This window comes from Populus trichocarpa, chromosome 16 (assembly GCF_000002775.5).
Source record: "Populus trichocarpa isolate Nisqually-1 chromosome 16, P.trichocarpa_v4.1, whole genome shotgun sequence".
Taxonomy (NCBI): Eukaryota; Viridiplantae; Streptophyta; class Magnoliopsida; order Malpighiales; family Salicaceae; genus Populus; species Populus trichocarpa.
In genome coordinates, this window is record NC_037300.2 from 14590971 (window position 1) to 14615000 (window position 24030).

Here is a 24030-nt window from a genome sequence, read left to right on the forward strand (position 1 = left end):
TTAATGAATTTATTTATAAAAATAATCTACATAATAAAAATTGACAAAAATATAAAATTTATTAAATAATATATATATATATATATGTAATAATAAAAATATTGTAAGAAAATAAATGTTTTTATTTTTAAAAATAAACTTAATTTCTATAAAATATAAGAAAATTATAGATAAATTATACTAATCTCATGAAAAAAAATAAACGCACTCAATATAATAAAAAAATAATTATTATTTTAAAAAGGCTAAATAAAAAAAATCATAGAGAATATGTATTAATCAAAACATAAATACAAAAATTATTTTTAAAAATACATATAAAAATGTAATGATTTTTAAAAAAATATATAAAAAAAATAAAAAAATAAGATCAGGCATGAGGGCCAAGTAAGTCAGGCCTAGCACCTGTCCCATAAAAAAAGCACTCGCGTGCGGGCCTTTATTTTTTTTGGAGTAAATTATGCCCCATTCTTTTCCAAAAAAAAAAAAAAGATGTGTCACCTACAATTGCCCATAATCCAGCCATTCTGGTGGCTGGAAAAACAAGGCTCTTGTGTTTTCAACTAAAAAACTTATTTTTAACATCCAAAACACATAGAAAACATCCTTGAAACATTGTTTAACTAATCCATGGCCTCTAAAAATGCAAAAAAAAATGCCATAAAACCCATAATCAACTAGAAAATAAAAATATTTAAGAGCTCAGATATGTTTTTAGGTGTTTTCAATATAAGAAACGACTTAATGTTAACTCCCTTCATCATATGAAATTATTTGATAAAAAAAATTGACCGTTTTAGTAGTCAAAATCGTCGCCAACGACAACTCTCTCTAAGTCATAATCTGATGACCCCTTTTCTTTCTTTCATTTCAAAAAAACTAAAAAAGAGAAAAAATAAAGTATGGTACCAAAATGTAATGTATAAAAATTATAGGGACTAGTTATCTAATAGTTTTTTAAAAAATGAAAGATTAAAATGAACTTTTCAAATAAGTAGGCTAAAAAAATATGCAATTGGGCTCTCACTTGGATTTTTTTTAAAAAAAAAAACTCAATTGTTCCAAAAAAAATTCAAAACTAAATTAATTTTTTTAAAAAATCTCACTATTAAAAACCATATTAAAATATGAGAGTAAAAAAAATAAAGTGGTTACAGTAAAGAAACTACACACTTTATAGTTTCTTACTAGATAGGTTGTCACGTCCTACTTCTTGAAACACACGTTGCTTTTAATTGTAAAACAATTGAAAAAAAAACATTTTCTAAACATGCAATTAAGAGTTGATAACATTAAAAGGTATATGATTTGACTTTCAAGCAACAGATAAGTAACATGTAAAAAACTTGCTTAAACTGTCTCAAATTTCATATAAAGAATTAAATTATAAAATGTAAAGGGACATCAATTTAACATAAGCATTGTTTGAGCAACTCAAAACAAAAAGGTGGCATGGTGAACAAAAGGAGTATGTAAGCCTAACTTTTGAGTGATAAGTGAAGTCTCGGCAACTGTTAGCAAATAAAAAGTAATAAATGTTTGTCAACTCCTTGTTACTGTAAGGACCTGGATAACTTAGTTAAGTATCTGCAAAAAACATTTAGGTGTCCATCTATGTGTCTGGACCCAGTGTATAAAATAAGTATGGTATATACCTTAAACACTTGTCTTAGAAGGTAAATTTTTCCTCCAAGAAAAAGCGTCTAAAGCCTTTAAACTTTCTTGAGCAAGCATTGGCCAAATAGTTTCCTCCACCTAAAAAACACTCTTAGATGTAAATAAAAAAACTCATGTACGCATCTAATTAAACAACCCAATAACCATTGTGCAAAGTAATGAAAAAAAAATCATCAACAATAAACAAAAATGAAATTGAGAAAACCAAACGAAAAATGAAGATCAAGATATCTCACATCGCAACAAAGGTAATTTACTTGGTCATGTTTAATAAACTCGTCTATCAAAATAAATTTATAATAGAAAAACACATAAAATTTGTAATAGAAACCAACATACACATAAAATTTACTGAACAATTATTATATATAAAAAAAACAATGCAAGGCTGCACATAACATATAAAATCAATATTCAAAAAACTCTTATAAAAAAATCAATAGAAAAAAAACAATTTAATCTATATAAAATTAAAAAAAAATCACAGATAAATCATACCTACCTAAACATAAACCAAAAATTTATTTGAAAAAATATACACAAATAATGCATTATTTTAAAAAAATTAAAAATATATATATATAAAAACCAAGTCAGACACTTGTGGGCCTGGTAAGCATGCTAGACCCATGTTGGTTGGGTCTGGCAAGCACGTCAGATCCATATTGCTTGGGTCTGGCATGCCACTTACGTTTCTTGGGTTTGACAAGCGTGTCAAACCTACGTTACTTGGGTCTTGGCTGTCCTGCTAAGTCCACGCATTTTGGACTTGAAAGTCTGCCAAGTCCAGGGGTTTTGGGTATGACAACATGTCAAATCCACGTCATGTGAACTTGGCTGACTTCTAAGTCCACGAACATTGGCAATCAAAACATCCCTATAAAAAACATAAAGCAATTGAAACCCTAATAGATAAGGTAAGCAACAAAAAAGAAGAAGCATATTAATACAGTTACCATAAAATCCAAAACAATTACCTGATCACATAATAAAAATCATGCATTCCAATCACAAAAACCGACCTCCAAGTTTTTCAAAAAATCAAACGAACCAAACAGAAACCAAACAACACAACACAACACAAAATGAAAATGCATAGGAAACTGACCTAATTAGTACAAAGACCCTTGACTAATCAAGAACTGCAACAACCACTAGAACCCAAGCACACCCCAATGCCAAACTGTAAAATAGATAAACATTAGAAATAACATCAAACCAAGCAACACAAAATAAAATGAAAAGGCACAGGAAACCGACCTGATCAGTACAAAGACCCTTAACTAACCAAGAACTGCAACAACTGCCAGAGTCCAAGCATACCCCAACGCCAAAACTGCAAAATAGATCAACATCATAAATAGCACCAACAATCTTTGAGAACCCGACTAGAACACAAAGATTCCAACATCCTAAAATTCCAAACCATAGAGAACGAAACAGGACCAGACCCTTGAAAAATGCCCCAAGAAACAAAACAATTGTTGACAGCGAAACTATATAAAGTTTGTCTCAATCCCACAAACATCATCATCATCATCATAACCATAATATTTATAACATTCATTGAACAACAAATATCATTATAGAGGAATAAATGAGATAAACACGCATACATGGAACATGATTATATGAATTTCCGAGTTAAGTTCATCTATTCAAGTTTAAACATCAATTATACAAATTAAGTTATATAAATGTTTTAATATTTCAAAATACAAGGATATACTCCCTATAACTAGATAACAAAAAGTGAACAAAAGTTAGGATCTACTCTTGTCGTGCAAGCGAAGGTCCTGAAACAAAATACATATGATTGAAACATGAATATCACAATAAGTATAGTAGCACAAATATCCAATAATTTAAAAAGGCAAACATGTATTCATATTCTATTCACTTCTCCATTTTTGTTTTCATTGGAACTCTTTCTCATTCAACAACTAAAACCGTTTCATCTTTCATTTTCAACTTCCATTCAAGATTCCATAAGATCAACCACAACTATTTCTGCCTAACTCATTGCCAATACCAATTTCACCGGTATCATTATCACCCTGTAGGCGTCGATGCATAGCGATCCCCTTACTCGAAACCCTAACATACATTAAATGTGTGTTAGTCGATGCATGATTATCTCCATACCTAGGATCCTAACATACACTAAATGTATGTTAGTCAATACATGGTGATCCCCTTACCCGGGATCCTAACATACACTAAATGTATGCTAGTCTATGCCACATAGGTATCGATGCATGGTGATTCCCTTACTCGGGATCCTAACATACATTAAATGTATGTTAGTCCATGCCAATTCCACCCATTAATATTGTCATTCTTTGTCCGACCATAGTTATCATTACAAATTTTCATTTCAAACATGTCTCGTTTCTTTTATAAGCTAAGATATAATATCACATGTTCCTTGAAGGGAAAGGACCCAAACTTTCACCCTTTAACGCGTCTAAATAATTGTTTTAGCGACTTTCCGAATCTACCAGCAGAGATCGCATTGCGACCTCTCCTCAGATTTTTTTACCATATCCAGAGTTTAGGACTTCGTTTTAAACAAGGTTGGTCTTGTTGGAAAGCTAAGACACGAGGCTACAAGTCCTATTAAGGGAGGAGAACCCAGTTCTGCCCCCAAGACACTCAAAATTATTTGTCAACAAATCAGACCTACTGCCCTATAAGGTCTATCATGACTCAGTCTCGGTTGGTGACCTATAACTGGAGTTCTATAGCTCTAAATTGAGTAAAACCAGTTTCTTTAGTTAGTAAACATCCAAAAATATAATTACTATGAAGGAACCTAATCCTAATTCCCTTACCCTCCTACTCGAATTCTCTCCAAAAGTCAGGAGATGAATTTGTCCAGATTCATTAACATTTCCATTTACACACAACATTCACAATTCAACTTTTTCTCTTTTATCTAAACCCCTAGTCATATCACATACCATATAAGAGTGTTAAAAATATTTTTTTAAGAGCCAATTTATCCTATTTATTTCAATCTTCCCTTTTAATGTCAAAATATAGCATTTTTATCGATTTTGCGAACTTTTCGAATAATATTCTTCTAAACACAATCCTTGACATTTCAACATGCATTTTTTCTTATTTTGACACAATTAAATACACGTCATCAAGTTAAATATGTCAAATTAAATATCCTCCCCCTTTGATGCATAATTGACTGAAAGCATGGCCTTAAAGAACCATGAGTTCCCTCATTCCTTTCATGCTAATTTCATTCAATTCACACACATATTCATATAAAAAAAACAACATATTACAATAAATTCATTAAGGAAAACCATAATTTCTCCCTTTTTCTCTTTGCTCTTCATATGCCCGGCTAACTTTCCTTGCCCCCACTCATGTGGCCGGCTCTTTATATCAATCCGAGTGTCCTTAGAAATTAGGATAACAAGCACAATAACCTTATATAATTTTTTTTTGGCAACACTCATGATACCAGCCGTCATGTTTAATCTTGTTTCCACTATCAAATTTCTCATCCTTTACTATCGTAAATCAACATGCAACATAAACAAATAAAGTTTCATAATGTATTAAACTTTTCAAAATATAAAGATATGAGGTGGTAAACACCTACCTGCAGTTCCTAATGCTCGAGTTTCTTTCGTCGATGTCCCGACTCTGAATGCTACTTCTAACATTTATCGGAAGGCATTCGTATTAGTACCAACCTATAAGTCAACAATATCCTAAGCCCATTTACTTTTCTCACATAATATTTTGTTTCTCCTCCATCAATTGTTTTTACCATTATCTAATTTCACAATATCAACATAAACCATAAATACCCAATATCTAAGAATATTATACCAACATTAACACAAACCATAACTTTTCCAAAATTTAGGAATTTCAAATAATTATGTGTAAAACATAACAAATTAAGCAACTATCACTTTAAAACAACTTACCCAAGTGTATTAAGCAAGAATCAAAGCTCACTGCATTACCATGGTTTCCTATTCATCATCTTCCTCATTCAAAGTCTACTTTCTCCCTTTAGAACTTCTCTTTGTCTCTTAAGTTCCCTTATTCCTTCTTTTCATCATTGCATTTACTTTAATTAGCCATCCTTTAAAGCTATTGTTTTTTGTTAATTTCTAACTTAAAACACTTTTCATAACACAATTTTTGGGTTCCTCCTTGCCTTTTTCTCTCTTTCTCTCCCAAGCTCTCTTTTCTCCTCTTATTTTTTTTGTCCATCCATGGTTTAATAAAGAAGAGAGCTGCTGAAATTTTCCAGCTGATCAAGCATATTTACAACACTGCCATTAATGATTTTCATGCTATTTTTTAGTCTAATTGTCGACATTATTTGACAACCTTACCAAACTCTGATCGCTTTAAAATTTTAAATATTTATGAAAATATATATGAAGGAGTCCCTCGTAAATTTTCAGTCCAATCTGACGGTCAGATTGAACGTTATGCTTAATAGCGCTAAATTGGTCAGTATGTGATTTTTACGCAAGAAAAATCCAAATTTTCTTGTTTAACCCTTTTATAAAACATATACATTAATCCTCTAAACCCTAGGGGTCATTTTATCATTTGTACATAAAACCTCTAACTTTCTGTTATTTGAACATTGACCCTTCTTGGTCTTACGTATTTATTTTGTTCCCATAAATTTTTCTCTCTAACAATTTAGCACTATATTCACTTTTCATTTTATTAATTTCACCATTTTTATCTTGATTTAGGTTAATTTAATTTAATTTAATTTAACCCATTTTATATTGATTAAATTTCTCATATTTTAATAACCTAGAAAAATTATAATCGGGGGTTTACACCTTGAATCTAGCAAAATCCAAAAGAAATAATTAAAATAAACAACCCAACGTAGTGACTTGCCCAGAACAAAGAGAGACAACAAAGAAACCATTGCCATCCCGTGCAAAATCAACCAAAATCCCATCCAACTGCACTGGATCCGCATTTTCTCAAGAACAACCATGCAATCGGGTACATTCCAAGTAAGACCTGTATCTAACTATCAGCCCTCCACATTGAACAAATCAGGAGATTGACAGCTCATTAAACACCTATTGACAACAAACAACCCAGGAATCCAAGCCAAGCCGCCAGCTAACCCAGCCTTAAAGCTGCCCTCAAAATCACATATAAACCCACAACAAACAACCAACAGACCAGAAACCCCCATCTCTCACCAAAAACCCAACATGTCAACTAACCCAGCCTTGAAGCCGCCCCTAAAATCACAGATGAACCCACAACATGCCATGATAAAATATCAAAGCTGCCCTCAAAATCACATATGAATCCACAACAAACAACCAACAGACCAGAAACCCCCATCTCTCACCAAAAACCCAACATGTCAACTAACCCAGCCTTGAAGCCGCCCCTAAAATCACAGATGAACCCACAACATGCCATGACAAAATAAAAAAAAGCAAACCGCTCACAATTTATCGTGAGAACTAAATAATTTCTCTGTGATAACATTGCTTCAATCCATAATAAGAAACACTTACAATCTACTATACATAACTGAGCTATTTTAGTATTTTTTTTGTAATAATTCCCCTCCTCTTGTAATTAGTATTTATTTTCATACTCTTACACACTTCATTTTACTTTCTTTTCCCCTCATCCTCCCACCCTTATTATTGTTGCTTTTCTTTTTTTCCCCTTCCATTTTTTTTCTTTTTCAAATCATTACCTGTTTTTTTATTTTCCAAGACAGCTCGTTAACTTTTTATTTTATTTTATTAATATCTAATAATAATTTAGTGCTTACTCGTATATATACTTGCTAAAAAGTTTAAACATGCTATCTTATTTTTTAATAAAATATATATCTTCCATGTGAATTGAAATTAATTTTATTATCACATCCTATATTAATATGATTTATTCAAAAAATTTAATAAAGAATATTACTATCATAAAGCATATTCCAAAACAGATAAAAAAAACTGTTAAATGAAAAATCTTGTAGTATTTATCATAATATACATCGTTTTAGGTTATCAACCACCATACTCCATAATAAAATACAAAAATCTAGTGGTATTTATAATAAAACACATCATTTTAGGTTATCAACCAGATCTAGACCATACTCCTTAATAAAATACTCCATGCTATATATGTTGAACTACATGATATGGGCTCTAGACCAATTACATCACAAGTTGCTAATGAAGCTCAAATTAGTTAGGGGAAATCAAGAGCCCAACAATTAAAACCAATTCTAAAGTAGCAACCAAGAAGCCCAATTCCTGCAGTAAGTTTTAGCAGTTTCTTTTCTTTTCATTTACACGTTTTCAGGTTTTTGAAAAACGAATGTGCTTTTAAAAAAATTTCATTTTTTTTTATTTTTTATTTACTTTAAATTAATATATTTTTGATGTTTTTAGATATTTTGATGTGTTGTTATCAAAAATAATTTTTTAAAAATAAAAAAAATATTATTTTGATATGTTTCTTAGTAAAAAACATTTTGAAAAGTAACCAGAATCACACTTTTAGATATAAAAACAAAATTGAATTTTTTTTTTATTTTTCTTGAATAGTAAAACCAACAACCACTAATATAATTTTTGAGAACTATTTTGTTTGATTTGGAAAATTTTAATAATGCGTCATTAGTTTTTATTATGTTTTACAAGATAAGATAAAAAATAAACAAATTTTTTTGTTTATATTTTCATTTTGTTTCAAAATAAAAAATGGAAAAAGAAAGTGATATCAAATTGTTGTACCTTATATGAAATGATGGTTTTGCACGCAACTAGAATGACCAATTCTTCCCTTCCTTTTTTTTTTTTTTTTTTATAATAATAATAATAAAAAAAAAAGTTAACAAAGGGTTGCGCGTAAACTACACATGTATATATAAACTACTACAAATAAAATAATGGCCTTTTGTTTTCATATCGCATTGAACACACTATAAATCAACATGAAGGAAGGAAAACAATAGACAAAAAAAAAAAAGGGTTGGTCGCTACAGCTACTTGGGTTCAACTTTTGCTGAGAGAGTGTAGCCACCACTATAATCAAAGGCATTGTTATTATTAATATTGTCGACAACATCCACCTTATTCTTGGCAGCTACAACATCATGATTGTAAGGATGTCTAAGGGGACCACCGCCTCTTGAAGCTCCAAAGTCTGTTGCTGAAGAAGATGCTGATGTTGTTGAGTTTGTGTTCACCCCATCATTTTGCAATATCATTTCTATTGCCTTCACCACCTCACTCATTGTTGGACGCTCTGTTGCTGACTCTTCAACACACTGCATTGCCACTTCCAAAAATCTCCCAAATCCTACCAGATTCCCTCCCATGTTTCTAAGGCCTGGATCCATTATTTCTTTCAATCCATAGTGCTCTTCATCATTCCTGTCCATTGCCATTCTTACTTCCCGCACAATGTACTTCCCTTTCTCTATAGGTTGCTTAGCTGCTATCAGCTCAAGCATGACCACCCCAAAACTGTACACATCGCTCTTCTCTGTTAATTGTTGTGTCATGTAATATTCAGGATCCAGATAACCCTGCATCCAAATTTATAATTAACACAATATATGTGACCATTAAGATTTGATATATATGGCATGCAATGCCCATATTGATCAATATACTGAAAACAAAAGCAAGTAAATGCTGACCAGGGTTCCTTTAACCTGGGTTGAAACATGTCCTTTCGAGCTGTCTGATACCAGCTTTGACAGGCCAAAGTCAGCGACCTTTGCTGTTAAATTTTCATCCAACAGAATGTTGGTGGACTTGACATCTCTGTGGATTATAGGAGGATTTGCAAGCTCGTGTAAGTAAGCTAATCCTCTAGCCGACCCAAGAGCAATGCGAAGTCTCCTTCTCCAGTCAAGATAAATGCCAGACTTCCCTATAATCAATCCACTTCACGTATCAGCATATGCATACTGATTAAAAGGAAAATTCCCCTGGGTATCTTTGTACATGTCCATTAGTGGGCCAGAAAAAATTAAACTGAAAATTACTAAATGTCTTAGCATGCATTGTTCTCGATGCTTACTTGCATAGCTAAAGTAGAGTGAGCATATATACCTGACAAGCATTCCCGCAGTGTTCCATTAGGCATATATTCATAAACTAGCATCTGTTCTCCTTGTTCAAAACAAAAACCCACAAGACCAACAAGGTTTTTGTGATGAACTCGTGATAGCAACTCAATTTCAGTCTTGAACTCGAGCCCGCCCTGCATTGATCCTTGCTGAGCTCTTTTGATTGCCACTACTTGGCCATCAGAAAGCATTCCTCTATACACCTGGATACAAGATGGCGCATATTTAATAATATAAGAGATGACTAAGCAGCAACTATTCCTCAACTTTTCTGATAATTATAAATCATGACCAAAATTAATCTTGGAGATCGATATACCTTGCCATAGCCTCCAGAACCTATCTCATTGCTTTCTGTAAAGTTGTAAGTGCACCTTTTTAGTTCTTCATATGAGAACCATCTTGCTCCCTTTAACTGAGGTACCCCGCCACTATCTTTGCCACTTGGAGCCCAAGAAGCTGGAAACACACAAGGTTTTATGTATAATCCAAAATTTCTTTCATGCTGCATTTAACCAGCATCTCAACGATTCATTTGCTAGCAAGAATATTAAAGATGTTATGTATTGATTACCAAATGGTTTACTCAATCCAATGGCTTTTTCTGCACGTTTCTTCTGACGAATGGCATAAATCCCTACTCCAACAAGGCTCATAACCAGTAAGCCACAGCCAATCCCTATCCCAACAACAACACCAGTGCTCATAGAACTTCCTCTGGAAGCATCTGAAACATATTTTTGTTTTTCTAGTCAATTATCGATTCCAAGTATGATAAGACAGAAACTGCATGCATGAATAAAAAGATGAATTAAGTTACCTGGAAAAGGATAAGGCGAGGCAATAAAATAGTAGGGTCCAAAATCTTTGGGAGGCTTGTAGGTTTGGTTGGTCAAGTCAAATCCAATACTCTGAATTTCAGACCTATTAAAATATTTGTCAGTGGGTGGAAATAGTGCGACCTGCACCTGAAGGTAGTCGTCAACATTAAAAAAAGGGTTCTGAAGAAAAACGGAACCAGGAGTTAGGCCCAGTTTGCCCCAAAGAGACATTTCTAGTGAGTGAAACATATTCACATTGGACAATTCCCGGAAGGAGGGTGCTCTGAAGTACAGGGTCCCTTCATATGGATAGGCACATTCGCAACTCTGAGGGCTCAGCTTCTGTTCAGGGGGACACATTTTACTGCCACAATTAGCTAGGCTAGTGGAATAAGGCTTTGTAGACTGCTGTTGGAGCTGACAGTAATTGGTATCCGAGAGAGCAGTGCACACCGGGTTTCCTACAAGTCTGAGTGCATGACAATGAAAATTTAAGATTGATGGTGAGTGGTTGAAAGAATAAATTTTTCCATGTACATAAATGCAATTTCTAGAAACTTTCTCACATTAATGTGTTTGTGTAATCAGCCGTCAGTGTTACAGAGGAAATCTGATTGTTCTGAAGATCAACAAGTTGAAGCTGTGTACTAATGCTGTCACCCATGTTGAAGGAGCCATTGAGTGCATTATTCCTCAATAACCTTCAAAATTTAAAGAAACGAATGATCAATTTTGCATGTTCTAAAATTGTTTTGACGAGCTCAATTGGAATTTGGTCAAAACTTACACTTGCTGTATCTGGGGAAAACTGAACACTTTTGATGGCAAAGTCCCATGAAGCGATCCATGTTCTATAACTCTGCAGCATATCAATCATGGATTTTTGAAATGAGACTACGGACCTATAACATTTCCAGATATATAGTACAGTTCTGATGTGCTGGAGACTTACAAGGTGGTGAGAGATGGTAAGGTTGAGAACCAATCAGGAGCTTCTGAAGAATAGAAAGAATTGTTGCTAAGATCCCTGCAAAAGTAAATCATAGATCAGGATTCATTAACATGGAAAAAGAACAAGTTAGAAGAACCGAAGGGGACCTCCTTTTGATTGACTTACACATAATTGAGGGCGTCCATTTTTGTTAAATTTGGTAAAGGGCCTATCAGCTTATTGTGTGCTAGATTCCTGAAAGAAACATTTTAGGAAGGAAAAGGTTGATTAAGCTCATTTAAGTTTAACAGACTGAAACCACTGCCTTGTTAAACTGTGAGAGTAAGAGTACCCACAGTTCATTGAGGCTCGAGAGGTTGTTCAAATTTTTTGGGACCTTGCCAGATAAAGCATTTCTATCAAGTCGACTGCAGCAAACAAAATGAATCAGAGTCCTAATTGAGCTCGCAGAGAGGGCAATACTTTAAGAAGGGAAGATAAAACTGGGACAGTTTTTACTCACAGAACCTCGAGAGTCTGAACTAGGCCTAATGTGGAAGGAATATTTCCTTCAAGTTGGTTCCCATCGAACAATCTGTCATTAAAGAATCACAAGCAATTAAAAGGGAAGAACTGGGGTAATGAGAGATAAAAAAAATTGGTCTGATTAACAACTTACACGTGTATCAGCACCATATCAGAGCTGAAAAGTTCAGGTGGAATGGAACCTGAAAGCTGGTTTTTATTGAAATGGCTGCAAACTCAAAAAATTAATTATTCTTTGTGCAATACCCATTTAATTAATTGCACTGCTAGGCACATTTAAATACAATATGTTTAATCATTTATATTGGAGGTGTTTCAGAAATATATACTCACAAGTGCTTAGCATTTAGTAGTAGGTCCAAGCCTGGGGTGGTGTTTTTGGAGATTGGGATAGGTCCTGTCAATTGATTGTCTGCAAGGTCCAGCCAGTAGAGTTTGGAGAGTTTACCTAGAGAAGGAGGGATTCCACCAGAGAAGTTGTTTGAGTTGAGAGCCCTGTGACGAAGGGTAGCACTGTTGAATAAAGGGAAGGAGATACATATAGTGCCCCTGTTAATTCATGCATTCATAATTGTTACTGGTTTAACAACTCTTACAAGAAGGATAGCTCAGCAAGATTGCCCAGCTCATCTGGAATACTACCGCTGAAGCCACAACCAGCAAGGATTCTGAGGAGGTGTAGGAAAGACACATAAATAAAAGACACATAAGCCGGCCTGCCAAGTAGAAGATTGGGTATGTATTTCATCTTACAGGATGTTCAATTTTAGCAGATCTCCAAACCGAGGAGTGAGGGATCCTGTGAGGTTTGTGTTAAATGATAGGTCCCTGCAATAAAATAACCTCAAAGCTTGAATATTAAGATTTAAAATTGATTGTTGCATGCACCGGACCCTTTTGTGGAAATGTGTGCTTAATTATTAGCAATCTTGCTAACGTAGAAGTACGATTTGAATTGCTTGTAATAAACTTGTTCCAGTCAAGATAGATATTAAGAAACTCACAAGGATCTCAATTCGGTGAGTCCTCCAATATCACCGCTTAGCTTCCCTTTGAGGTTCATGGTTGATAACCCCCTGAAACGTATAAAATGCTTAGTGATGAACAAAATGGTCTTGCTCTAGATGGATTATTAGAGTAGAGACGATGAACGAATAATAATAAGTTACTGATCATAATCACGAGGAGGGAATCCAGTACTGACAATGCAGTGATCCTTGAATTGGAGCACGTGACTCCTTCCCAGGGTGCTCCGCATGGATCATGAGACTGCCCCCAACTTGGTGGTGTATTTTGCCATTGCTTCTTGAGGGATTGGAGTGCTGCAGCTGCACCACCACACAGAAATCATTGTTAGAATTATGAACTAGTGGGTGTAGGAAATGAGACAAATACAATAGAGCAACAGTACTCCTGTCTGGCCACAACTTCTGAAAACTGTCAGAAAAATAAATGAGGTTAAAAGAAGTTAATAAATAATAGCAATATCGAAGAAATAAATGAAGTTAAAAGAAGGAGATGGAGAAAGGAAGCAAAGCAGTTGAATTACCATCACTTGGGTCCGTGTCAGAGAAAATGAGATGAATTCCTGAAGTAAAGAAAGTAAGAAGGAAGAGCAACCGGGCAGTGCCTCCGCCCAGTCCCATGGCTGCTACAATATTGAATTAATGTCAGGCTACTAAACTTCCAACATCAGCCACGTACAAAAACAAGTCTAAAAGTGGAGCCGGGCTGGTCTCAAATGCTACGCTGAGGACGATAGAACAAGGAACGAGGTGGATTCTGCTGCTCTGTCATATCAACAAGAGAGAAGAAAAAAGAAAAAAGTCCCCTCTCCTATGGTGCTTTCTTTTAATTGATTTTGTCTTGTCTTAGAAGCCACTCTATGGCCTAACCATTCCCACTAACATGCGTACTAGCAAATTTAAGTAGCTATAATGATATTTGATAATGTCATCTTCTTCATCACTTTAGAAGGTCTCTGCTGCATATTTAATTTTCACGTTTTGCCGTCTCGTCCGCCCTTCCACCAACTTGGATAATTATTATTTTTATTTTGCTACTGAGATAATACATGTACGTAGGCATGGCAGCATCTTTATGAACGGCCCAATGTCGGATATTTTCCTCCTTTCTTGAGTCTATTGTAAGAATGCCATCATCATCATCATCATTATTATTTTTGCTGCTCACAAACACACCATCATATGTTTTACAGATGTCCATTCCATCAAAATATATGCCATAACTTTATCAAAACACTTAAAGACTTGCATTGGTACAAGTTCTAATTTGGACAGTTGGGTATTAGGTGGTATGCACTCCAAAATCTTAAGAAACACGACAGGCCACGTACAGACAAACTCTTGATCCATTAACTAGGCAGCAATTTGATCCGCAGCCCTTACAAACTATAAGTCATTCCCCTTTGAGTTGGTTTTCTACAATGAGATTGATATTTCTACTGCGTCCTTCCGTCCCATCCATATGAGATGGTTTTCTTCAGACCCTTTAACCAAAATCCATTTTTATATATGCCATCTAATAAAACCTAAAATGAGATTGTCAGAGGAAAGAGTTCCTGGTTAGTATATGCAGTTGTAACAATCACTTGTGTATAGTTACTTGTAAAATAAGGTTATATGTTTTTGACAACTGCTTAGTTCACTTAAAAAGCACTCATACTTCGGCAACCATTCATAAGAAAACAACTAGAAAAGTAAACATTAGATTTTTACGTAATCTCAATTCCCATCAGTTTAAGGCAAATATGAAACCTATCCTTCGACGTACTGATTCTGATTTCCCTTGAACCTTCGAATTGTTCTCCCTTGTCTTCATCTCTACTTAGTTTAGGAAATATGACCATCAATTGCTGACTAAAAACCCGTGCCTTTTCTCTTGTTCTGTTTTCATCCTTATTTGGGAATTCGTTTTACCCTTTCATTTTTATCCCCCCCCCCCCGGAATTTAGATATAGGAGGTAAAAAACTAAACTAGGTACACAGTAATTAACATCTACCGGTGAGCTACTCTTTTCAGGAACTGCTGATATGGGACAATAAAGTCTACATGCGGTCCAAAATACCGCGCAAATATCAAGCCCAGATGGTTTGTGCTGTCCACAGCTGCAGGGTCATCCAAGGATAGCTGAATGCTTGCAAGCTTGACCAGTTCATATCCAATGACAATGTGATCAGGATCATAGAGTGTTTGGAGTATCTACCATTTAATCAAAAACATGGAAATGTCAGTCAGATTTCATTTCTAAGAAATTATATCAAAGTAGCAAGTGATATGACAACCAATAACACACCTCAATTTATTTCTAGAAACAAATAAATTGCAATGACACTAAACAATTGAAATGCAGTTTAAAGGGCATTGAATTAGTTCAGTATTGGAAAAGAAAGCTGTCCTATGAAGTATCCCGGGTCCTGATTGCTGTCTCTGTCCTAACATTTTGTGCAACACAAGGTGAGAAAATTATTTTTCTTTTGAGACCACAGGACGTTTCCTGATGCGACTGGTCTAAGATATGCACACATGAAAATGTATATGCACATCTAAAACGTTTATAACGGATGTTACAATTTGACTAATGCAGTTCATTGTTCACATATGCCTAAACTGGTTCTCGTTCTTTAGAAATCAAGATGTGGGAATTTGAAAAATAATTCTGTTGACAACATTTATGAAATGCTGAAAGCATAGCAATCTCAATTAGTTTACCTTGATTGATTCTTTACAGTGTTCCCTAGCAGATTGGAAGTCTCTAACCAAACAAAATGCTTGTGCAAGATTGTCCTCAGCCTGCACAGGATAAACATTGAAATAAAGGATGGTAATCCCATCTTGCACTGGCTACATGAAATGCAGATATAGTACTGCTCTCAAGTGTTAGTTTCACATTAACTGCAGATATAGTACTGCTCTCAAGTGTTCGTTTCACATTAACGTAGTATCTGCACAATTAAATGTATATCTATTTACAATGGAGAATATATAGATTAAATATCTGCTCAGAAAAAAGTACACAATCATGGATCAAGTTGTGCCCTGGAAAACAAATGTATAGAAAAGATAAAGTAAAAAGAGTTGCACTAAAGCGAAACAACAATGCATCAAGTTATGCCTAGAAGTAGAGAACTGGAACTCACCTCTGCAACACTCTTGTTATATGCATGCAAGGTTGATCTCAAAATACCAAGGGCCCTTGAAGCATCTAAAAGGGTGGTTCCTGAGATATCTTTTGAAATGATTGCTTCCTGCAACCTGTCAACAAATGAATATTCTCATGAACATAACCAAACTAAACAAATTGCATATCTATATATTTCTGCAAATATCTGAAGAGCAAGTTCCTTGTAGGATATAGTTAAAAATGATTCAAAGAAAAGGCTAGGCTGAAATAAAAATGTACCTCTTGATATAACTCCAAGCTTTGTTGATGGCTTCATGCGAAGCGTCCAGATCACGATGTGTGCCACAATGCAAACAAAATCCAGGTTGAATATGAAGGGAGCTATTGTTAAACTTGAGAGCAAGGCTTGCCACATCGTTTATATCTACAATATTGAGCTTGTGACCCTATTAAGAAAAGAAAATTTGGTCACAAAACAGGAAAAAGTACATGATTTTTAATGTATTGCAGTCTAAGAACAGCTGATATTCATAAATTATAAGATTGGATATGAGCACATTCTGACAGCCAGATAAAGTTGTGCCAACTTCATTTTGCTGGCAATTGTTTGTTATCCTTTTGGTGCTTCTTCAAAGTAAGAAGCTGTGCGTGGTTAACACAATTCACTTCTGAGCATTTGTGCCCCTTAAAGACCAGAGCAACTGTTAAACATTTAAATTTCTGGAATCCAACAGTCTGTGATACACCTGATGCTATCCCTGGGTTTTATAAAGAAGACAAAGCATACCTGCAAGTGAGAATCAAATTTCTGTTTTTCAGGAGCTCTAGGAAAGTTATTAAGTTCGCGTGTTTCTCCGTTTATGATGGTGCTCTCCAGGACTACACCGGCACAGTTATGATTAACACAGCAAAAGGCATTAAGAACGAGGTCAGATAGATTTAATTGTGAACAACCATGGCACTGGCATCGAAATGAGTACTTATCTGCCAGATACCTAAGGCGGTCTTCACAGTCCGATTGCCCAACCTGCAAAACACAACTGCACATTCACCTTTTGAAATGCCAATTACTTCACCAGCTCAAGTGTTTCAAAAACACAAACTGTTGCAGAAAATTATGGCAGTTGGAGGTAAAGAAAAATGTCCGGTAGGTGCATCCAGGTATGTGTACAGGATTGGTGCATCCAACATGTGAGCATTGGACATCTAGATTTTCTATGTTATCTAAACAAGTATGTAAATTATTGAGAGTCAAGAACATTCATATTCTTGTATCAAAAACAAAGGCGAGTGAAGGAAATGTGTCAGTGCTGAAAAGGGTTGATACCTGAGGACCGTAGGACAACTCCAGGGGACAACCTGTTGACACATACTCTGTTGTTCGTATAAACAGAGTACGCGAAAGAAAATATGCATGAATGTTTGGCAAGCAAGAATGGTTGAACAAACTGGCAGCTTTATATATAGCTTGACCCACGGGAACCTATAAGATTGGTAATCATGTCAATGGACAATGGGACCTTTCTCTCCACCAAAAGATAATGTTAAAGCTTGGTAGGCATAAGGGAGAGTTGTAGCATAGCCATTAACCTGTTCCAAACTACTAGTTAAAGCATCTCCAACAGAGGTAAGCTTTCTGAACTGATCTGGTGGGTCATCAACAGATTTCATTCGGACAATTGCCATAGAGTTCACCCTGATTTGAGATATAAGGATGATAGTCTGCATTCAAACAAGAAATGAAACCCTAAAACAAATGGCTTTCATTTAATGAAATAAGATTGATGGAGGTATTGATAGTTGAAACTTGAAACTACTGTATTCAAACAAGAAATGGAACCTTAAAACAAATGGCTTTTATTTAATGAAATAAGATTGATAGAGGTGTCGATAGTTGTAACTATGTAAATAGAAAATGACCAATCATGTTCAGAACAATAAGGATGTTGATTTGAAACCAGCATAACTAGAACATGTAAATCTAGTCATAGAAACTGTAAGGCATGACACAGAGATAGAACAAGTTACTATCATTTCGCAGGATAATTGCAAACTGTTTAGCAGGTCCAGTACATTTAATTCTTTTTTTCTTCCAATTTTTTTTTAAAAAGGAGAGCTCACACACTGAACTATTAAATTTCGAACAAGTATTAAAAGCTCCACATGAACAAATTTGATGCTCATAACAATACAGGGTTGTTTAAATTAAAGAGGTTGCGTGGGTACAACCCACATACTCAAGAAGCAATTGATGGGTTTAAAAGAAATGACAAACAGAAAAAACAAAGAAAGAGTTACAAGACTTAATTGCTAACTACTTTCGATGCCTTTCCACAACTCCATCTGATAAGAGCCTCTCACAAAGTCCTAAGCAACCTTACCTGTCTCCGATGTTCTCAGCCAGCATCAAAACAATATAACATAAACAAATGTATCCAGCTCTTAAACTGCCTACCTGCCTTAATAGAAGAACATGCAACTTATGAACCATCAATTTAACCCCTGCCTTCCAAAGAGATTGCATCTTGTCAAATCTCACAGAGATGAAGTGCAGATTGTTGAAAAAGAAATCAGAAATGGTATCAAGGGAAACTGAGCTTGGTAAGATCCTTCTAGGTAAATGAAGAGTTTTTCAATTCACTAGCCTTCTTTAATACTATCTACCAAACATTTATATGCTTGCAAGGCACTAAAGGAGGAACAATGGAAAATAATGGTCATGAACAAACTTCCTTGCATGCTAGAATCATCGTGAAATCTTCACTCAAGCACCAGCCCCAAAGGAAACAGTTACCTGGACCGACACAGACCTTTAAGACTCATAATTGCACAACCTAACCCACCAAAATGAGAGTCATAGGTAAAAAATAAAGGGCAACACTGAAAGGTTCTTTGCATTTGCCAAATCCACAAAGGCAAATTTCAAATCAACACACTGATCCATAACCAAAACAACAATGAAAAGCTAAACTGGATTCTTCATCAATTCTCATGATGTCATACATGCCCCCATGAACCAAGATTGAAATAAAATAGCAGATATGGACCGCATCCACATTCCCTTTCATTAAAGCCAATTCACCAAAGGCATGCAAAAATATGTATCATAGACAAGTTGAGGGGAGAGTAACTGTTCAACATTTTGAATTATACTTAAAATAAGTTACAGCCAGAGGCGCCTCATCATCTGACTGTGTAGCGATTGTAAAAGAGTGATAGAGAGAAAAGAACCACCTGTGATAAAGAGACTCCATTAATTGGAAGTTCAAAGCCGAAAGAATGCTGCAGACAGCATAACAATACAATTGCGTACATATGTAGCTCCAATTTGCTTTCTGGAGTAATCTGTGTATAGCTGTGAGAGAGACCCTACTAAACCATAAGGTGGTGAGTAAAATCCTCAATTTTTTTTTTAAAAACCTGTGGTTGATGTAATATAGCAAATATGCATGAGATGTACCAGATCACAAAGAGCATTAGACTCGGTAGAACATCTTTGCGAGGTAGATTTCACTAGAATTCGACCAGCCAGAACTATATCAGATGGCAATATGGCAGGCCAGTTTACACCTAGACATTCATGTTTGTGTTCAGGAAAGCACTCAATTGGATTGGAATCACTGCATAAAGCAAACTTATACTCTCCATGGCTATGGGAGTGACTTTCCTTGGTTCCAATTTTGTCCTGAAAATTACTGAATGGTTCTCCTCCAGCTTGTATCTGGCAATGTTCGGAGCAGTAAAGTGGTATTGTACATGACGTACAGGGGACTGTATCTGCTCGTAGTTGATTCAAGCAGTAATGACAGTGTGTTTCCCGGCAACTCTTCAATATGATCTGTAGATCAAAGGGCAGACTGTAATTAATATTCCTCATTAGAGAAATGCAGGTGCATCAAATGGTGACAAGAGGGTACTATAAAACACAATTTTATACTAACAACACAAGCCTGCATTTAAACACGCTCATTTCATGAACATTTGTCTTTACTAGTGAAATTCTATACCATTGAGTATAGCTGATTTAACTGCTCTTATAGATTAAACATTAATTGTATTTTTATGATCACATAAAAACACTCATGAGTGCTTCTCCACGTATCCATCCTGTCCTAATTTTCGGAGTACATCTTTCTCAATATCTTTTTTTAAGAATAATAAAATGAAAACATATCCAATAAATATAATAAGTGGAAACGAGTAAGATATATTAACCCAACATTGTTCATAACAAAAAGAGCATATCAATCTATACCAATGCATAAGGTTCTTCCTTGTGAACCAAGGATGCTTGGGGAATGTCACATTGTGAAGCCATGCCCCTTCCCTTATCTGGTGTTGAAACTTGTGATAGTTTTAATTGGCACGGCTCATCTGTGACAAAAGTTAATTTACACTTCATTTTGAATTTACATCTTGAAAAAGATATATAGATAAAGACCAAGAGTTCATGCTAGAACCATGATAAAATAGCAACATTCCATTTTGAGCCACTCCATAAGCCAGTATGCTTTTGAGTGCAACGAGCAAGAAAAACATGACTAGCTTGAACAGTAATATAGTGCATCATGTATACAAAACAAAGGATCAACAGGGATTAAGCATTTTAAAACTATTTATGTGGGTCCAAGCTCCACAGTTGATTATTGGATGGCCAATTTGTTTTAGAGAGAAAGTTGAACTATAAATGTACATCCCATAGTTTATTTTCCCAGATAAAAATAACTCCTATACTTTTCTTGAACTAATTACGTTACTGTTTCAACTGAAGCAGTAACATTTAGAATTTTTGACCTAATTTGAGAGAGAAACTATTCACACTCTTGTTAACTTTTGACAAGGTATCATACATACCCAGTATTGAAAGTGAGTATGACACGACTTGTTCATTCATATACATATAGCAGGTTAAATTTATATTTTTGCATAGCATGACCTGCATTGAAAAGAATATATATATATATATATATATATATATATCCAACTAGTCTGGAATGAGGTTTGTAAGGTTCATTATCTCAACCTTACAAACCTCATTCCAGACTAGTTGGACTTGTTGCAGTTTTCTTGCATACATCATTATAATTTGTTAGGATATATACTTCCTAAAGGTGCAATTGTATAATAAGGCTTTGAAAGAGGCCTTTAAATCATCACTTCGCACAAAAAATTATTTGCATGCTATTAAGATAGTTTGCAGTTTTCATAAAGCACCCAATTGAAGGTGAGTAGATGTCTTATCATACATCTATTATTTCAGGAAATTTTATTCTATACAAAACTAACCACAACAGCAGAACAAAATTGTGCTATTAGAAATTATTTGGTGCATTTAATGGAGAGGAATGGAAGGATTTTTATTACTAATTTGACATCAAGGTTGTCAGATAGGATAGTCTTCTTGGCTTCTCTGTGGTGTCATGCTGCATGGGCTTTTGGAGGTACTTCTTTAACAGATAGGCAGATGGATTGGAGTTACTACAGTTGTGTTTTACTTTAAGAAATGTTTTTTTTAGTTTCCATCTTCATTTTTTCTTTTTATTCTAAAAAGATTTCTCCAAGGAAAATCAATGAAACATGTTTATTAAATATAAAATTTCCAAAATAGAAAAAAAGGGCCTTCTTTAGTTTACATCGAAAATAATAAAGGAAATGGACAAAACTATTATGTGAACCAAACAAGGCACTTAATTTTTTTTTATAATGGAAAATAACTTTATGATGTTTTTCAATTTTCTAGACAAATGGAAAAAATAGAAAACACATATTTCCAAGAAACCAGTTTTCATTTTCAATTAGTAAATGTACTTTCTTTAATTTTCTATTTCCTATAAAATCTTCACAAGTAAACCAACCTAAATTAGTTTTATCTAGATTGATGTTTCAGTTTGCAACTAGGGAAAATGTCTTATTCTTCTTCATGTTATTCCTTGCTATCTTTCCAATAAAATTCATTTATATTATTATCTAAAACAGTAGATTAAAGATGAAACTGGTGTTTATAAGTTGCTGAAATGCATTTAAATACCATGTTGGGATACTGAAATTCTAAAAGTACTGTATGCAAATTCAAGAAGGGAATGAGAGCATCAGGCTCATAAGCAAAACTGGAACCTGATATATGATTTAGAGAAATAAAGGTCCCAAAGTGTGAATGTCTACCATTCATGCAAAGCCGTGGAATAATTTTGTATTTTGCACAAAATGTGCAGATTGGAAAGCAATGAATAAAATATTAATTCATGTACCATCCTTCAATTTTTAAGCATATGTATCTTGATCATGTGTCAGGTGCCCTAGTAAACAATGTATTTTAGTAAAGGTACTGAAAAATGCCTACTCCCAATCAAACAAATTATTCACGCTACAACTCAAGCAGTTTCTTTTCCTTTCCTCCCCAATTTATAACATGTCTAAGTACTTACATGAGTAAGTATCTCCTTATACATGCACCACTTGCACATCGTTGACCAGATGGAATTGGATTGTTAAACTTCTAAGACATCCTGAAACACCTTTCTTAGGAAAATGTATCTGCATAACAATTTAAGATATGGATTTCCTAAAAGCTTTATATACATCCATCCATGTAGGAGAAATTAGAGGAGAGAGAAACAAAGAGCAAAAACAAACCTTTGAAATTAGCCAAGGAGTCTCTTTGATTAAACAAGGAAGATAAATGCCTGAATCCACTAAGAAAATACTCCCTCGGTCCAGAATTGAGTGTCCCAAAGAAGAGCGCACAATTTTCAAGGAAGCCATTAAAAAACTCATTTGTTTTATCAATAATTTATCTTTCCATCTCTATCCCTAATTATGTTTTTCCACTTTCATCTCAATTTTTGTTCTAAGTAAATTTAGATAATGATAAAGGGTAAAGAAGTAAAGTGGGGTAGTTATTATAATTTGACTTTTGATATGGACATTTAAATTAGGAGTGCCAAAAAAAGGAAAGTAGGACACTTATTTAGGGACTGAGGGAGTGCTAAACAACATACCAATCCCTGCATGCAATGCCATGTGATACAAGCAACAAGCTACGTAAAACAAATTATTAATCAATACTCTATCTCAACTCTCAACTATATTGAATGCATTTTAAGGAGAGGGCTTCATTGAAACTTCTATTATAAAGAAAAAAAAGAGAAGGAAAGCCTCATGTGCTCAGGATAGAGGAGTCTTTCATTCTTGAGGTCATTAAACTTAAGACATTGCCTAAATTATACAAGAATTCAGTTTGGAACACAAAAACATGGGATGCATAACATCATACCAAGCACGGATTACATGATAGAAATATATGGCTAGTTGAAAAGCTTAAAAAGTCTTACCAAAATGTCCAAAGCAGTTCTCATTCTCCTGAACTGCCATCCTGCTTGTGCTTTTCTGTCTTTCTAGGATTATGTTTAATTCAGTTTCTATGTGCCTCTTTCCATCCAATGACAACTCAAAACTTTTAGCATTGTTGAAGTCGTTGACAGCATCTTTAAAATTTCCTAAATCAACATTTGCTTTGCCCCTCCTATACCATGCCTGCAGGAAAGAAGCCAAATTCAGAGATGGTGAATACTAGCATCCAGCTCATAACATTCACAATAGAAAGTCTTAAACCATGTGAATAGATATAAGGATTGGAACTGCAAACGTAATGAGCCAGGATCACAATTACGAGGGAAGCACATAGTCATTTCGAAGACTAACATTCTTCACATGGAAAAGGGGTTTTCAACATAAAATCAACAGATCTCATCCAAATTGTGCTCACTACCCCAAGGTTGAAGAC

At 34.6% G+C, this 24030-nt stretch overlaps 2 protein-coding genes across 2 annotated transcripts in view; both read right to left on the reverse strand.

Annotated features, from left to right (window-relative positions):
• Positions 1–8569: 8569 nt before the first annotated feature.
• Positions 8570–13959, reverse strand: LOC7472509 (leucine-rich repeat receptor protein kinase HPCA1). Its single transcript, XM_002323666.4, has 19 exons — positions 13653–13959; positions 13308–13431; positions 13108–13179; positions 12857–12931; positions 12700–12771; positions 12437–12598; positions 12237–12311; positions 12081–12152; positions 11914–11985; positions 11744–11812; positions 11579–11653; positions 11414–11485; positions 11193–11327; positions 10626–11095; positions 10380–10532; positions 10125–10264; positions 9789–10008; positions 9371–9606; positions 8570–9256 (listed from the first exon to the last, which is right to left on the reverse strand). Exons 1-19 carry the CDS (start codon positions 13747–13749, stop codon positions 8711–8713), a joined length of 2937 nt encoding a protein of 978 aa, XP_002323702.2. The 5' UTR covers positions 13750–13959; the 3' UTR covers positions 8570–8710.
• A 742-nt stretch (positions 13960–14701) lies between these two features.
• Positions 14702–24030, reverse strand: part of LOC7472510 (uncharacterized) — a 10747-nt gene continuing 1418 nt past the window's right edge. Inside the window, exons 4-14 of the mRNA XM_002323667.4 lie at positions 23579–23780; positions 20503–20621; positions 19708–20085; positions 19482–19616; positions 17838–17969; positions 17575–17730; positions 17035–17274; positions 16527–16693; positions 16264–16378; positions 15836–15916; positions 14702–15325 (exon numbers count right to left, since the gene is read on the reverse strand). Of these exons, the coding sequence (XP_002323703.4) occupies positions 15122–15325; positions 15836–15916; positions 16264–16378; positions 16527–16693; positions 17035–17274; positions 17575–17730; positions 17838–17969; positions 19482–19616; positions 19708–20085; positions 20503–20621; positions 23579–23780 (1929 nt within the window). The 3' untranslated portion in view covers positions 14702–15121. The remainder of the gene's footprint in view (positions 15326–15835; positions 15917–16263; positions 16379–16526; positions 16694–17034; positions 17275–17574; positions 17731–17837; positions 17970–19481; positions 19617–19707; positions 20086–20502; positions 20622–23578; positions 23781–24030) is intronic.